This window comes from Vipera berus (assembly GCF_964194415.1).
Source record: "Vipera berus genome assembly, chromosome: 2".
Lineage (NCBI taxonomy): Eukaryota > Metazoa > Chordata > Lepidosauria > Squamata > Viperidae > Vipera > Vipera berus.
The window spans coordinates 19,064,292-19,082,811 of record NC_138203.1 but is presented as its reverse complement, the minus strand read 5'-3'; the positions used below and the strand labels follow the sequence as shown (position 1 = coordinate 19,082,811).

General features: G+C 39.8%; 1 protein-coding gene across 1 annotated transcript in view; it reads left to right on the top strand.

Moving 5' to 3' along the window:
* RANBP3L (RAN binding protein 3 like) overlaps positions 1 to 9,085 on the top strand; it is a 57,479-nt gene extending 48,394 nt beyond the window's left edge. Inside the window, exon 15 of the mRNA XM_081321902.1 lies at positions 8,729 to 9,085. Coding sequence (XP_081178028.1) covers positions 8,729 to 8,772 — 44 coding nt within the window. The 3' untranslated portion in view covers positions 8,773 to 9,085. The remainder of the gene's footprint in view (positions 1 to 8,728) is intronic.
* Positions 9,086 to 18,520: the final 9,435 nt, after the last annotated feature.

The window sequence follows — 18,520 nt, the reverse complement described above, 5'->3', positions numbered from 1 at the left end:
GCAGGAGAGCACATTCACAATATCCTCCAAGCCTTCAAGAATTATTTTCTTCCAAGTTTTGAACCACCTCCAGGGATCAATTCAGAAATGCCTACGTTCCAGAAGGAACTACTTTCTCTGTTAAAATTCTTTTTGAAGGCATCACCATCTTATTTGTTTTTATGAAATATACATATAAATTTCAGCATAGTTGTACAGCATAGCTCAGGGGTCTTCAAACTTGGCAACTTTAAGACTTGTGGACTTCAACTCCCAGAATTTCTCAACCAGCCCTGGCTGGCTGAGGAATTCTGGAAGTTGAAGTCCACAAGTCTTAAAGTTGCCAAGTTTGAAGACCCCTGGCATAGATCATGTGATTAAGCTAGTAGAGAAGAGAATATAGACTATAGTCTCTCTCCGAAAGTGGCATGAATAGGCCAACCATAGATTCTTTATTGCCACGAATCATATCTGCCATAGACAAAGGCAAGATGGTAAACTTTAGCTTCTCTGTGTCATTCAGTGCCAGTCATCCTTGCCTTCCAGCCTCAAGTTTTGATTAGGCTCACTTGATTTTTTTTACAAAAAAGGTTCACCAAACATTATTAGACAATGGAAGTCAAATGGCTCAAATCCAATGCTTTGATTTGAAATATGATCAATTCCTCTCTTCCCCAAAAATGGCAAAGGGAAGCAATGGTAACAGACCACAATAAAAGTAGTTTACTAGGGTTGGCATGGAATAAGCCCATTCAAATTACTTTCTCATGAAAGGACAGTTTTATGACTGGCCTTGCCCTCATGCTTGCCACAATGTGCTCTCAAAGTCTAAATGTGGCCATCAGCTATAAAGGCTTTTTGATGTCCTCTGGCTCATCGGGAATGACATAAACCATGTGCCAAGACTGAGGTCACCATTTGTGAACATAGGTTCCAGGCTAGGCTTTCTGGCTAGAGTTCATAATTGATGGGAATAAAAATCCTAGCAGCTGGAGATGTCAGCCCTAGTAGATCAGGTAGCATGGGAACTAAAGATGGAATCCAGAGATTAGACCAACAAAAGCTGGATGGATTCTTGTTTCTGCTAGCAAAATATTACAGTTTCTGGCAATTAGGTAATTCCCACCAGATTTCATTTTAAACCTTTAGACTGGAACCTCATTCTGGTCAAGTAAGCTAAATCTATACGCCTAACTTATATAGTATCATTGCAAATGTGTGGGATCTCAGGAAAGAGCTATCCATCTCTTTGAAGTTAATACAGCTATTTTCAATGAAAAACCATTAAGAAACCATTAAAAAGTAAAGGTTTCATTGAAATAAGGTCAACTGCTCTTGACTATATGGAGATGTCCATCTTGGCAGCAATATGGAAATGGACCACTGCTGTTTTCCTTTGAGTTATTTTTAATTTCTCAGTTGAGCTAGAGCACAGGTCTGCAACCCGCGGCTTCGGAGCCGCATGCGGCTCTTTCAGCCATCTCCTGCGGCTCCCAGTCCTCTGCCATGTGCAGTTCAAAAAAAACCAAACTGGAACTAAAAAATTTCAACAAATCAATTCAAATATGCAGGGTAGGTGCATATCTCGCCTTGGCTCCACTCTTCAGTGAAACCCTGTTCTGTGCATGTGCGCATGTATGCGCATGCGCACACATTTTTTGTGGCTCCCAGTTTTTCCTTTTGTGAGGGAACCGGTTCCGAGTGGCTCTTTCACTGTTTCAGGTTGCTGACCCCTGAGCTAGAGTCTTCTAGTTAGTTCACCCAAATACTAGCCACATGTTTAATTTTTTGAGATTAACTAAATTGTCATGGATAGTGAAACAATTCAATCTAGAGTCAATCATGTGTTCTAGTTCCTAGATATTAACTACATGTTAAAATTAAGTATATTTTTCTTTCATTGCTACAAGTTCCCACAGAAAAATCAGTTAGGCATTTCCCAAAATGTATAAACAATCATCCTTCACTTCATTTAATGCTACTGGTATTCAGAAGTCAAATTTTCTTGAAGATAAATATTCAACTGTGCTGTGAACTTGAAAAAGATTGTGGCTGTTTCTCTGTAATTATTATTTATAGCATTATAAGAATAAGCATAGTTTCACCCTTGGCTGGCATGGCTCTCTCTCTTGTGACTCAAAATCTGATAATTCTGTTGGATTAAACACATTTTAGTATGTTGTCTCAAGCTTAAACTGAGATCTTACGTATTGTTAGCAGAAAGCTATTCCAAAATAATAATAATAATTAATAACAATAATAATAATAATAACAACAACAACAACTTCTAGTGTTGGAGCATTCACAGCTTCTGGAAGCAGGTTGTTCCACTGATTAATTGTTCTAACTGTCAGGTAGTTTCTCCTTAGTTCTAGGTTGCTTCTCTCCTTGATTAGTTTCCATCCATTGCTTCCTGTCCTGGCTTTGGGTGCTTTGGAGAATAGCTTGAGTCCCTCCTCTTTGTGACAGCCCCTGAGATATTGGAACACTGCTATCATGTCCCCCATCCTTCTCTTCATTAAACTAGACATACCCAATTCCAGCCGCCATTCCTTATATGTTTTAGTTTCCACTCCCCTAATCATCTTTGTTGCTCTTCTCTGTACTCTTTCTAGAGTCTCAACATCTTTTTTATATCGTGGTGACCAAAACTGGATACAGTATTCCAAGTGTGGCCTTACCAAGGCATTGTAAAGTGGTATTAATACTTCACGTGATCTTGATTCTATTCCTCTGTTAATGCAGCCTAGCACTGTGTTGGCTTTTTGGGCAGCTGCAGCACACTGCTGGCTCATATTTAAGTGATTGTCCACTAGGACTCCAAGATCCCTCTCACAGTTACTACTATTGAGCAAGGTACCCCCTATATCAGGGTTAGGCAACCTCGGCTCTTTTATGACTCATGGACTTCAACTCTGAGAATCCCAGCTGGCTCAGGAATTCTGGGAGTTGAAGTCCATGAGTCATAAAAGAGCCGAGGTTGCCTACCCCTGCCCTATACTATACCTGTACATTTGGTTTTTCTTGCCTAAATGTAGAACCTTATTTTTTTCACCATTGAATTTCATTTTGTTAGATAGCGCCCAGTGTTCAAGTCTGTCCAGATCCTCCTGTATCTTAAGCCTGTCTTGGTGTCATCTGCAAACTTGATGAGTTCCCCATTTATCCCTTCGTCCAAATCATTGATGAAGATGTTGAAGAGCACTGGGCCCAGAACAGAGCCCTGGGGCACCCCACTACATACTTCCCTCCATGTAGATGCAGTTCCATTGAGGACTATACGCTGAGTACGGCCGGTCAGCCAGCTACGAATCCATCTGGTGGTGATTCTGTCTAACCTGCATTTTTCTATCTTATCAAGTAGAAGGTTGTGATCTACTTTATCAAATGCCTTACTGAAGTCCAAGAAAATTATATCCACAGCATTCCTCTGATCCACTAATTTTGTCACTTGGTCAAAGAATGTAATAAGATTTGTCTGGCATGATCTGTTTTTGACAAACCCATGTTGGCTTTTAGTAATGACTTTGTTTGCCTATAGGTGCTCGCTGATTCGTTGTTTGATTATCTTTTCCAGAATCTTCCCAGGTCAGGCTGATAGGTCTGTAATTTCCTGGATCCATTTTTTTTCCTTTTTTGAAGATGGGAACTACATCAGCTCTTTTCCAATCCTCTGGTAGTTCCCCTGTGCTCCAGGATCTTTGAAAAATATAGTTCAGTGGTTCTGAGATCACATCTGCCAGTTCCTTGAGAACCTTGGGGTGTAATCCATCTGGTCCTGGTGATTTCGATCAGAAGGTCAGCAGTTTGGCAGGTCGAATCCCGAGTGCTGTGTAACAGAGTGAGTGCCTGTTACTCGTCCCAGCTTCTGCCAACCTAGCAGTTCAAAAGCACGTAAAAATGCAAGTAGAAAAATAGGGACCACTGCGGTGGGAAGGTAACAGCGTTCCGTGTGCCTTTGGCGTCTAGTCATGCCGGCCACATGACCACGGAGACATCCTCGGACAAGTGCTGGCTCTTCGGCTTTGAAATGGAGATGAGCACCGGCCCCTAGAGTTGGAAACGACTAGCATGCATGTGCGGGGGAACCTTTACCTTTAGACTGGACAGGTGCTCACTTACCATTTTCTTGCCTATCTTAACTTGTGTTTCTATTCTGTTTTTCATGGCACTATTTTTGATAGGTTGGTCTGTTTTTTTCCCTTTGTATAAAGACAGATGCAAAAAACGAGTTAAATAGTTCTGCTTTCTCCCTGTTGCTTGTCACCTTCTTGCCACTTTCACCCACTAATGGACCAATAATTTCCTTCACTTTTTTCTTGTTTTTTACATTTTGAAAGAAGCTTTTTTTGTTATTGTTGACTTTGGTCGCAAGCCTTAGTTCATTTTGAGCCTTAGCTTTCCTCACTTCACCTTTGCAGGCTCGGGCTATTTGCTGATATTCTGACTTAGTTATGTGCCCCTCTTTCCACTTTCTATACTTGTCCTTTTTATCTTTAAATTTGTCAGAGTTCTTTATGCAGCCACACTGGTTTCTTTTGAGAGCTGTTATTTTTCCTCTTTGTTGGTATTGTGCTAGACCGGGCTTTTATTATCTCACTTTTCAAAATTTCCCAAGCTTCTTGAGTTGTTTTCCCCTTGAGGATTCTCATCCATGGAATCCTTCTTAAGCCCTCTCTATTGAAATTAGCTCTCTTAAAGTATAGCATGGTGTTGCTTTGTTTCATAGTTAGAATTAACTATTATTGGCCTGGATTGGTACCTTTAGCCAGGACATGGCTAATTGATTACGGCACTCTTGGTTGGATTTTTATAATGCAATGATTTTAGACAGATAGCGATAGATAGATAGATAGATAGATAGATAGATAGATAGATAGATAGATAGATAGATCTATGATATGCTAAAACAGGAACAAACATCCTACATTTTGGCTTGGTATCTTTGTCTGGCACTTGATTCCCATCAATAAAGAACAGAAATGGAATCTTTTTTTAAAAATTCCATTTATATCCTGCCCTTCTCCGAAGACTCAGGGCGGCTTACAAGCTTAGTAGGAATCTCCCAAACTTTTCACAGCTAACCCAGAGGTACATTTGACCTCATTTTGCAATGCCTCTTGGTGCCTGAGGAATTATTTCATTTTTACTTTTTAATCACCAGAATTGAAGCACGGCTTTTATTTTTCATGTGCCAGGTTTAAGTGGGTGGGCAGCAGGTAAGATACCTCTGGAAGATGGATGGTACAGCAGGAAGCACATGTTGCTTACCCAAAGCAAGAGACAGGGCTAGAATGCAAAGGTCTAGAAGGCTTCTGCAGAAGGAATTTGAGACTTCCAACTTCTACCCAATGGACTTAGAGTAGGTGAAATACTTACTACAGCAACAAGTGATACATTTCATTGGATATGGAGAAAATATGCTAAAGACCGTGCAATTATCTTGATGAGCGTCAAATAATTTTCTAAGGAATGCCCTCTTTACAATAAAATTTTTAGCTCCGGGAAAAGTTGTATCTGTTCCTACTGCTAAAGATGGCCCAGTTTATCTCAAGCCCAGCAGGACAGGGAGGTTTTTGACATTTGGTTAAAAAGTTCTTAAGATTAAGAAAGCTGAATTGTGAGTAAACTCTCTTAAGAAAACTGGAGTAGAGAGGTGCAGCTACTTGGGAAATGGACTCCCGGTCTTCTGCATAAATCCATTTTTCTCTCCAGATTCAAGCACAAGGAAAACCAGTACAAGAGTTCACCCAGTCCATAACCTGTGGTTCTCGAACCCTCACTCACCCTAATTGTAACTTATTAGACCCGGTGCAGATGATCTATCCTGGACTTAAAACTTCCAAAAATGTGTAGCAATAGAGTCTGTGTATATTTTATTTATTTATTTTTTATTTATTTTATTATATTTGTATACCACCCTTCTCCCGAAGGACTCAGGGCGGTGAACAGGGCACATATAAAAATACAGAGTACAAAAATTAAAAAAGAATTAAATAAGAGCCCGAGCTAAAACAATAGATAGTAATATAAAAATACACAATAAAAACCCCAACACATCCCCCATCAGGCCAGGCCGGCTTGTTCAAATAAATGCGTCTTCAGACCGCGTCGGAAGGAGCGAAGGTCAGGTGCCATCTGGAGCTCAACCGGCAGCTGATTCCATAAAGCCGGGGCGCCCACAGAGAAGGCCCTCCCCCTGGGGGCCACCAGCCGACATTCTCTGACCGGTGGCACCCTGAGGAGGCCCTCTCTGTGGGAACGCACAGGGCGGAGGGAAGTTGACGCCGGCAGCAGGTGATCCCCGAGGTACTCCGGACCCATGCCATGTAGGGCCTTGAAAACCATTACCAAAACCTTGAATCTCACCCGGAAGACAACTGGTAGCCAATGCAGCTCGCGGAGCAAAGGTGTAACATGGGAGTACCGGGAAACTCCCAAGACAACTCTCGCGGCTGCATTCTGTATCAGCTGGAGCCTCCGAGTGGTCTTCAAGGGAAGCCCCATGTAGAGAGCGTTGCAGTAGTCCAGACGAGAGGTCACGAGCGCATGAGTGACCGTACACAGGGCATCCCGGTCTAGATAGGGCCGCAACTGGCGCACCAGGCGAACCTGGGCGAAAGCCCCCCTAGTCACAGCCACTATATGATCTTCCAAAGTAAGCCGCGAATCTAGGAGGACTCCCAAGTTGCGAGCCCTATCTATTTTCACGAACAATGGGATTTACTTTTGTAAAAAATCATGCAATGGAAAAAAAATGGACAGCCATTCTAAAAGAAAGTAAAAGATCAGGACTGAATGCTCAATCAATATTTAAATTGTACACATCTAGCCTGCCAGTTACTGTGCCAAGGTGAGAAGAGAACAGGTTCAGCCTGTGGATAAAAAAAAATACGATGTTTTCCAAGGCTGCATTTTCGTAAGTAAATTGTGGGGTTCACAAGTCATGATAAGTCATACTGGAATCTATTTCCTTTGGCTTTTGCATGACTTATAAACCTGGTTTATGGCTTGGAATTATGTCTAAACCAGGCCATTATGGCTTGCTTAACAACCTTTGACCAAAAAAGAAAAAATCCTGCTTAACCATATGTACAAATGTTTTTGTTGACATGTGGTTTTGTCTTTTTCATTAGTATATATATATATATATATATATATAGGTCTAGAGTCTCGGGTTTCTTCCCGAGAAGACCTAGACCTACACATACAGACACCCGCGAGAATCTACGAAAACAAATATATATATATATATATATATATATATATATATATATATATATATATATATATATATATATATATATATATATATATATATATATATATATATATATATATATATATATATAAAAATACCCCTTTACTGAAAGCTAATATGGTATAGTGGTTAAAGAACTAAGTTTTAGCATGGAGACCCAGATTCAAATCATCCCCAGCAATGGCAGCTCATGGGATGACTTTGAGTCAGCTGTTCCTCTTCAGCACAACCTATCTCAAAAGGTTGTTATTGGGGGGACAACATGGAGATGTCCTTGAGCTCCTGAGGAAAAAGCAAGATACAAATCTCACAAATGGATAAATTAAAATATTTTACTGTTGTTAATTGTGATAAGCACTATAATTCTGTTCCAATAATCTTTTTTCTCTCAAAAGCTACTTTGTCAATGAGCAGTTTACAAAGGAAAATTAATGAAAGAGGATGGCTCTCAGCTTCAGATTATCGCAACAGCTACTTTTGGAGAAAAACAGAAGGGGCTGCTTGCACAAATAGATTTGAATTAAGATGAGATGAGATATAAGATAAGATAACCTTTATTGTCACTTTTTTTCCTGCGAATACACTGGCATACATTAAAATGAAATTCTGATCTCCTCTCTAAAAACAAATATATATATACACATATATGCAGACACACACACACGTTATACACACACATATCTAAATAATCACAGTCCATTTTGAATACATAGTGGGGGGAGAAGAGTCTTGAAAATTAACAAGATTGATACTGTATGGTGCAAAGCTATTACAGAATTTAGTCGTTCTGCTTCAGAGAGCACAAAGCTTCCTCCCAGAAGATAACAGATTAAATAAAATTAAAAATTTACCTTTCTGATCCAAAATAGGTTCCCAAACAACTAATGATTATTTGGGGCTTGCGTTAAAAAATATATCAGGGAAAAGTGAACCAGGGATATTTGACTATATAAATGATACTATTTACTCTGGAAAAAAAACCCTGTTGGTAAAAATCTACTAGCAATTACTTCTGTTGTAAATCAATAATTCTATCATGAAGGTGTTGTAATACTTTATTAATTTATTTTGCCCTTTCTACTCAAAACAAGACCAAAATAAGCATTTAAAAATGGTTAGGTAGTTGAACAGTCATGTTATTTGTCCATGTTTCACAAATAATGACTGAATGTGACAAGTGCAACTAGTCTGAATTTTTAAGGATTTTTTAAAAAAAGAATTAAAATACTTTTTAGCCTGGTTAAGGCGCTAGGCTAGAAACTGGTAGGCCCTGAGTTCAAGTTCTGCCTTAACCATTGAAAGCTAGCTGGGTGACTAGCTTACTCACTTACTCTCTTTCAGCCTAACTCACTTCATAGGGTTTTTGTGGGGAAAATAGGTGTCTTTGCTGTCTTGAGTTACTTGTAAAAGTAATGAAAGTGGAATACAGATAAATAAATGTTGATTTGTTTAATTTAATTCAGTAACACTTTACAAACTCTCTTCCAGAGCATTCTCCGTGGATTCGCAGACAATCTGTGATCTGTTCCTGACAACTCACTGCATCCCATTAAAGGGACAGTAGGGACAGCACATCATATTGGAATGAAGGCACTGGAATGAAGGCACCAAACAGGATGTGGTGTATGACTAAGGGGCAAAGCGGAGAATATGTGAAAGAAGCACTTTAAAGGTTCCAGACATCAGTACCTAAAACAATAATCCAACATTGGCCTCAGTTCGTTTCGAATTATTCAGAAGTAGTTTTCAGGTTTGGGATGAACAGCTTTAAGGATGGTTTAAAAGAAAAGGACAATTCTGATCCAGGATGGTATTCATCCTTTACGAATGATTGCTTTATCTACTTAGAGCAGAAATTATTTACAAAGCATGTGCATGTGTATGTATGTGTGTGTGTATAACATATTGATCTATTTTTAGGGCTGTTATTAAATTTGCATTAATCTTCAAAGCTTAACATTCTAAGCCAGACATGTCAAACACAAGGCCCGGGGGCCAGATCCGGCCCGCGAAGTGGTTTCATGCGGCCCGCGAAGCCATCCTGGAAACAGGGAGGGAACGGCCCCCACTGCCTTGGCCCTGGCCCAGAGACCCTCCTCCTGCCAGAGACCCTCAGATCAGTCCCACTCCTGCCCAGGCCCCCATAGGCACCCTTGATGTGAACCATGTAGAGCTGGCCACGCCCACCCAGTAGGCCATATGCACTTTAGCCACGCCCACCCAGTAGGCCATGCCCACCCAGGCCACACCCACCCGGCCCCCTGAGGGCAACCGCAATGCTGATGTGGCCCTCAATGAAATTGAGTTTGACACCCCTGTAATCTAAGCTGATATTTGCATCTCCCCAATTCTACAGATGAATGTGGTCTTGAACAAAACAAAATTTTTGCAGACGGATAGGTAATAGAAGCCTTCCCAGCCCTGCTGTTTTCAGGCAAGTTTGACTCATAAATGCAAACAACTCCAAATAAAAGCAGAGTTTTATATTATCCCAGGAAAATTACACCAAGGGCCATCACTTCATTGCTGTCTGTTCCCGCTAGCAGGTTGCACTGATCTGGGATTAGCACATTTCTTTCAATCGCCACCACATTGTCTGGCTGCAAAGTTAGCATTTCTTCTGGAGTGATGGTTAGATAGTTTTTCATTGGCAGCGGCTGATTTTTATGTCGGAGATTAGCTGGCTGGTGGGAATGCTGGATAGTTGATGAAGAGCTTTCAGGAAGGAAAAGCACGGGACTGTTTCAGAAGATTTGGGGAATAAAGCCAGTGGTTGCATAGAAGTAGTGATGTAGGCAAAGACTGGATTGGTGGGTTTGTTTTGTTCAAGTCACTGTTGACACCTGGCAACTGTCTGGATTAATCCCTATAGTTTTCTTGGCAAGAATTTAGAAGCGGTTTGCCTCCTTCTGAAAGTGACTGGTCCAAGGTTACCCAACTGCCTTTGTGCCTAAGAACTGGTCCACTATGCCTTAGAAAATTATACTTTATTATTATATATGGGTCACAGTTTCTTCATTTATTTTAAAACCACGGTTAAAACATCATGACACTTTAACACAAAGCTCACAAAATAGTGAGACAGAATTTATGTCTTCCGATGCTACACTGATTCAGAATCCTATTTATTTTTGGAATGGATGTCTGTTTTGTGTCTTTCAAGATTAAGCAAAATAATTCATTCATTTTCTTTGTAATCACATCTTCCTTTTGTACATCTTTAACTTCCTTGTTATCCAATAGTCTGTCTGCTTCCTTTTCTGGTTTCCTGTTCATAATATTTTTAAAGAATGGAGTTCTTCATCTTAATTATAATGGTACTATAATGATTCTCAAATGTTAGTACATTTTTCCTCTTTTATTTTGCCAAGTTCCATTGTCCATTATTTTAGGATTATGCCTCCAGCAGATACTAAGTTTATATTGAAGATTCATTTCTTAAGATATGTATGACTTACGATATGATAGAAATGTTTCTGAGATCTTACTAACAATTTTGTGATATATCTTACTGCCAAATAGCTTTATTATTAACTATTAAAAGCTAGTATATTTGCTGAGAGTATATCTCTCAAAACAGTGCAGTTATCAGTCCAAAGAGTATTTCCAAAGTTAATTCAGTGATATCAATGAATGCATTAATTGTGGACGGAAAATAAATCATTTTAAAGGAAAAAAATGCTGTTATTTCCCATATAAATAAGTATGATTGCATATTATTGGTTTCTGTGGGCTATATGATGTAATCCTTTGAATATTTATTTGGAACTAAATATTACTATATTCAGCAGTTCTTAGCCAACTATCAAATAGTTGTACGATTAAGCCTATTAATATACAGGCTTAGATTGCTCCTACATGACTTTTGTCTTTACTTTTTTTCATAGAATGTTTCTCCATCCCCTTTCTCTCTCTGTAATCCCAGAAGGCGGCAATGACAATACTTCTGTATTACTGACAAGAAAAATGTATAGATCTTCCCCTATAATCACCAGGAGCTGAGCCTGTCTTGAGGCTTTGCCTTTTGAGACAAATCCTATTAAAATTGTGTCTTTTCTTGAAAGGAACATGCTTATGTTATTTAGCCTCCAGCTTGGGTTCTTTTGTTCAAGACATAATGCCTGAATACTGGATATGTCTTACCTCTCCCTCCTCTTCCTGCTAAGAGATGTACGTGCTAGGCAAATGAGGACTATTGTGAATCCTTTGAGGCTCAATTTTCTCCAGATCTAAAGAATGTGGCACAAAATTGTATAAATCTGCCTAAATGTCCATAAAGGTGCTCTTGAGTTGAACTTGGCTCCTGGTGAATGCATCCATGCAGCTTTCTTGGCAATGTTATGGAAGTAATTAGCCATTGACCACTTCTGGGATATTTTTTCCCAATTTCCCAGTCTAGCCAACAGCCTCGGAATCCTCTGTTGGTGCCCCATCCAAATATGGACCAGGGCTGATCTGGCAGAAAGGGCTGCCATCTGCTGAAGCTGAATTAGTCCAGAAAATTCATAAATTTGCATGGCCAAGAGCAGCATTTTGGATTCATTCAGAAGAGATACTTCAGGATACTTAGGATAACGTGTTTGCAAAGTAGCTTCTTCATCGTATCTGAACGTTCCACTTGCTAAGGTTACAAGTTACAGCAGATTACAGAAAATAAGTACTTTAAAAATGGGATCGCATAATTAGATATAATTCCACCAAAAGTAGGTATAATTCCACCAAAACTATTGAAGGTCTGTTAATCAGTGGTCTCTGTGGGATTTTGCTGCTTTTCACTGGAATGTTAAAGGCAGCATTAAAGCATCATACTGCAATTTTGCATGTCAGGCGTCACAGTGCAGGCAGAAAAAGGGCAGAGCTTGTATCACAACTTCATAATGATGCTTTGGTCAGTCTGACCCACTTGGATCCCATGGACATTGTTGTTCCCGTTTATATTTAAGGATATTGTACAGGTAAACTAATGAAATATTTGACAGACAACTCTGTGATAATGATCATGATGTTTGGCAACAATGAAATAACCTAAGTTTCTGAAAGGACTCAACTCCATTTACAATCTCCAGCTAATAAAGAATAGCACCATCAGACTGTAAAAATAAATTCAGAACCTATTGATGGAATTTGTCAGATCTTACAGCTATGCATTTTCTACCAAAAGAACAGCTATAGTCTCTGCTTCTAGGATGACACTAACAAGTTTCTTGTTTTATTTTTAATATAAAATAGATGCATTAAGTCGGAGGCACCTCCTTTACCAACCCACCAACATAAAAGAAAGTTTAAAAAGAGCTCCTTCCAGGGAAATCTTTGTTATAACCCTGCCATCCTTGGAAGCCGAACAAGTTTTTGTTTTGTTTTTTAAAGTCCCTGGATACAAAAATGCCTGTGTACTAAAGCTTAAATCAACTTTTTCCAACCTACGCTCCTCTAAATTTAAGGTGCTGGTACTTACCTTTAAAGCCCTACATGGCTTAGGCCCGGGATACTTGCAGGACCGTCTGCTACCGGGGACGACTTCCCATCGCCCAGTGCGCTCACACAGAGAGGGCCTCCTCAGGGTGCCGTCGGCCAGACAATGTCGGCTGGCGACCCCCAGGGGGAGGGCCTTCTCTGTGGGAGCACCAGCCCTTTGGAACCAGCTTCCCCTTGAGCTTCGGATGGCCCCAGACCTCCGGTCCTTTCGCCGCGACCTCAAAACTTTTCTCTTCCATCAGGCTGACCTGGATTGATGATGGGTTTTTAAATATGTTTTAATTTTTAACTGTAGTTAATTTATTTTGGGGGTGTTATTTAATTCGTTTTTTAATTTTTGTATTGTTGTTTTTTATTGTTGTAAGCCGCCCTGAGTCCTTTGGGAGATAGGGCGGCATATAAGTCCCAAAAATAAATAAATAAATAAATCATTTTTTCTTAAATCAACTTTTTCCAACCTACGCTCCTCTAAATCATTTTTTTCAAACTTGGCACATTTCAGATGTGTGGACTTTTAACTCCCAGATTTTTTCCAGAAGTTTGAAAACAATGCTCTAAATGTACTGGACTTCAAGCCTAATATTTTTGTCATCCATATAAGTTACAAATGTACCCATAATAAGCAAGCAAGTTCCAGATCAAAGTTTGAACACATTACCAAATGGGTAAGTTATTAAATACTGCTTATCTGTTTGTAAAGTGCAACAGTCAATTATTTAGCAACTGATCATACTAAGAATGAGTCCTACTGATTGTCTTTTTCTTTGATCTATTGCTCCACTATAATCTAGTCCAATTCAAGGTCTTTTAGTCCAGTGAAATGTCTTAAAATAAATGTTCTAAAAACATAGTGAAGTTACAAATTTCAGCTGCTTCAGTTATAATGTTGCACTGTCAAAGGTGTAAGTTTCATTGCTGCTAACTATAATTCCTAATAAGGTGATGAGGAGTCCTTTTTCTAAAATTCACATAATAGCATTTATTTCCATGGGACGAAATATAGTAACAATCAGTACCCTGTGTAATCTTTGAATTACAGACTGCAGGATCCAAAATACTGTGGACAATGTAGTTCTGATGGTCTTGCATTGTTTTTAAAGTGAAAGTGTTCTTTTTTCTAAAAGTAGCACATTGGCTCACTATTCAAGACAGAAAAGTTTTAAAATCCCACATTTTGCACTTTAAGATGAGTAGTGCTGTGATTAAAGGGTTGGACTTGGGCAGGAGTAGGCAACCTCGGCTCTTTTATGACTCATGGACTTCAACTCCCAGAATTCCTGAGCCAGCTTGCATTTTGGGAGTTGAAGTCCATGAGTCATAAGAGAGCTGAGGTTGCCTACCCCTGGACTTGGGAGACCCAGATTTAAATTATGGTATTTACTCAGTAACATTGGGCTAATAAATCTGTGACATCATCCCATCCTGCAGGGTTACTGTGGAGATAAAATTAAGAGATATCCCTCGCAAGCCCCCTTGAGCTCTCTAAGAAAAAGCAGGATGTGTAATAATAATGATGTAAATCTTTAAGCATAAAATGTGTACTGTGATCTACATTGGACCTAACAGATTTCAAAAGATTTTCAGATATATGTTGAAATTATTAAAAATAATTTTAGCTATTGAAGGATGTAGAAATAAGCAATTTCTGTTGCCTGTAAATACAAATATTTTATTATTCCTAGTTCATTAAATGGGAAAAACAGTATGATGGAAGAGGGCATATGACTTTGCTAGGATCAATGGAATTTATCCTTTATATTCTTGTGTTTTATATAATGTACTGTTTAATATTGTTACTGCAATATCATGTAGATTTAAAAAAAACTAAAGTGTATTCTTTTCTTATATATATATGTATTTCATATAAACACTTTAGATATTATTGTACACTGAATAAAACTTCCTATATTTATTGGAAATTTATTTGATCATAAATGAATCTAAAGTGAATCTTTACTTTGCACTAATATCTTTTAACTTTAACATATGTACATTTTATATAAATTACAATGATTTAACATCAACCTATGTTTCCTTTCCTCTGCATAATTGTATTTGACCTTTATGTATGACAATATTTCAATACCTCAAAATCTGTAAGATGTAGACATGTGTACATGTGTACAAACTAGAAAATTTTTATTTTATACCATAACCTTTAAATTAAATAGGTTTTCACATGAGGCTCTGGTTCACTGTTATTATGCACTAATTAAGATCAACTCAATATTTACCTGCTAACAATTTTATATCTTAATTTTTTGAAGTTTGGTAATGGACACTTTGAATTTGCTTTTATGAGTACAAAGGGTTGCCAATCAGAGCCATCTGTTAAACAGCCTCCTGGGACTATTGAGTTAATGTTTAGTGTGTATAGCACTTACTTTCTTGAATTTATCAAACTTCTGGATAAGCATGCATCATCAACAATATTTCTGCAGTAAGTAGAAAGCATGTACATGTAAAGAAAATATTGCTCCTAAGTAAGACAGTTCAGCTTATTTGTATTATACAGGTTATTGGATTATCCAGTTAGCATACCTCTGCCAAGGCCCTGGAGGAGGAGAGTATACTGTAGTAGCCAAAAATCAGAAAGGGTTTGGCACAGTAATACCTTTTCCAACCAACGAATGTCAAAGTATTTCAGTCTTCAAGAAAATTCTATTGCAGATCCCAAAGGGACCATTTTGGAAAAAAAGAAAAGAAAAGCAGCATGGCTAAGCGATAGATTGCCGAATTCACATATGTCAAAGGGGTTCAGATTACAAAAGATATAAACAAAAGCAATGGGTTTTAACCCGTTTCAGGTACTTGAAATCTGTCTCATCGTCTGTTGTTGCACAAATGCCTTTTAAGAAAATTTGCTAGGCTGAAAAGGAAAATAAGTCTGTGAAATGAGGAAAGAGGTGATTTTAGTGATGCAGTGGATAGGGTCATGATTCAGTAGGAAAGCAAATGCATTGCACATATAAATACTAATTAACTGCATTTCTCTCTCCAAGTACACCAGCAGAAAATCTCCGAAATCCTAAAGGGCCACTGGTCAATCAGAATAAGCTAGGATTGCTGGATTACATAGGCCAGATTCTACATAATCCGGTTTCCTCCATTCCTATAGAATTCAAAATTGGTATTATCTATGTCCTGTGTGACTTGGAATTAAAAAGATCCTGATTTATATGCATACGCAATACTAATAAAAATATAGCAAATCTAAAAATGTGCTCGAGGGTTGTTTTTTTTTGATGGTTTCTTGAAGAGCCAAGTGCTTTTGGACTCCTCTATGCTCCCAGCATCTTCCAGGATAGGTTCCAATTCAACGCCTCGATGGGGATCATTTTCAAAAGCCTTCCCACTCACAAGAGTTCATTTGAAATTAAAAAAGCAACTTGCTTATGCTTGAATGGAAAATCCCACACGGAGCTTGGTAGCACCATTTTTGTTGTTGTTAGCTGCGAAGTCGTGTCCGACCCATCGCGACCCTATGGACAACAATCCTCCAGGCCTTCCTGTCCTCTACCATCTTCTGGAGTCCATTTAAGCTCACGCCTACTGCTTCAGTGACTCCATCCAGCCACCTCATTCTCTGTCGTCCCCTTCTTCTATTGCCCTCGATCTTTCCCAGCATTAGGCTCTTCTCCAGTGAGTCCTTCCTTCTCATTAGGTGGCCAAAGTATTTGAGTTTTAGCTTCAGGATCTGGCCTTCTAAAGAGCAGTCAGGATTGATCTCCTCTAGGACTGACCGGTTTGATCGCCTTGCAGTCCAAGGGACTCGCAGGAGTCTTCTCCAGCACCATAGTTCAAAGGCCTCAATTCTTTGGCGCTCAGCCTTTCTTATGGTCCAACTTTCACTGCCATACATTGCAACTGGGAAGACCATAGCCTTGACTATACGCACTTTTGTTGACAGGGTGATGTCTCTGCTTTTTAGTGTGCTGTCTAGATTTGCCATGGCTTTCCTCCCCAGGAGCAAGCGTCTTTTAATTTCTTGGCTACAGTCCCCATCTGCAGTGATGTTGGAGCCCAGGAAAATAAAATCTGTCACTACCTCCATTTCTTCCCCATCTATTTGCCAGGAATTGAGAGGGCCAGATGCCATGATCTTGGTTTTCTTAATGTTAAGTTTCAACCCAACTTTTGCACTCTCCTTCTTCACCCGCAACAAGAGGCTCTTTAGTTCTTCTTCACTTTCTGCCATTAGAGTGGTATCATCTGCGTATCTAAGGTTGTTGATATTTCTTCCGGCAATCTTAATTCCAACTTTTGATTCATCTAGCCCTGCCTTTCTCATGATGTGGTCTGCATATAAGTTAAATAGGCAGGGCGACAGTATACAGCCTTGCCGGACTCCTTTCCCAATTTTGAACCAATCAGTGGTTCCATGTCCAGTTCTCACTGTTGCTTCTTGACCCGCATATAGGTTTCTCAAGAGACAAATAAGATGGTCTGGTACTCCCATCTCTTTAAGAACTTGCCACAGTTTGTTATGATCCACACAATCAAAGGCTTTAGCATAGTCAATGAAGCAGAAGTAGATGTTTTTCTGGAACTCCCTAGCTTTCTCCATGATCCAGCGTATGTTAGCAATTTGATCTCTTGTTCCTCTGCCTCTTCGAAATCCTGCCTGTACTTCTGGTAGTTCTCGATCCACATACTGCTGAAGTCTAGCTTGTAGGATTTTAAGCATGACTTTACTAGCATGAGAAATGAGTGCAATGGTGCGATAGTTTGAACATTCTTTGGCACTGCCTTTCTTTGGAATTGGAATGTAAACTGATCTTTTCCAATCCTGTGGCCACTGTTGAGTTTTCCAAATTTGCTGGCAAATTGAGTGTAGCACTTTTACTGCACTGTCTTTTAAGATTTTGAATAGCTCAGCTGGAATACTGTCACCTCCACTAGCTTTGTTGTTGCTCAGCTTTTCTAAGGCCCACTTCACTTCACATTCTAGGATGTCTGGCTCGAGGTCAGTGACCACCTCATTGTGATTATCAGGGACATTAAGCTCATTCTTGTATAGTTCTTCTGTGTAATTTTGCCACCTCTTCTTAATCTCTTCTGCCTCTGTTAGGTCCCTGCCATTTTGGTCCTTTATCATGCCCATTTTTGCATTAAACGTTCCCTTCATCTGTCCAATTTTCTAGTGCAAATATTAAATTAGGGGTGGAAATGGATTTTAATTGACTCACGCAAAAAGCAAACTAGTTTTCATCTTGGGGGTGGTGGTCTAGTTTTTTGGATACTTTGCAGCCAACCACCTTGGGAGGAATATGTTGAGGCTACGCATTTAATTGGTCCATAAACAAACTCCAAATGAAGCTAGATGAGTTTGAGCAACATACATAGACTCAGCCTTTCTCCAAGAGCTCAAAAACAGGGTCTTACGGAATTAGGACTGCACTTCACGCAGTTTCTTTCCTAACTGCTGGGCATTTCAGCACGGGTAAAGGGCTGAACGAACGGAAAGCCGAGCGACGTGCTAAAAGAGCGCTGCGACACTCCCTCTTGCGCACAAGAGCAGCAAGCCAAGGCGTCGCTCTTCTGGGAAAGCCGCGGACGCACCAACGCCTCAGAGGGTTCGCCTCCTGAATCTAGGAGAGACAGCTTTTTCCTTCCCGATTGGCCAACGCCCGCACAGGCGCAGAAGACAAAATGACGTTCCCGACAGGCTGCGGACGAGTAGAAACAGGATGTTCGGATGGGAGGGGAAAAGGAAGAGTTGGGCGAGGGCTGGTCCTCGAGCCGCGCGTGCGCGGAGCGTGCTCTGCTGTTCCTCTCCTCCCCCCCTCCCTCCCCCCCTCCCTC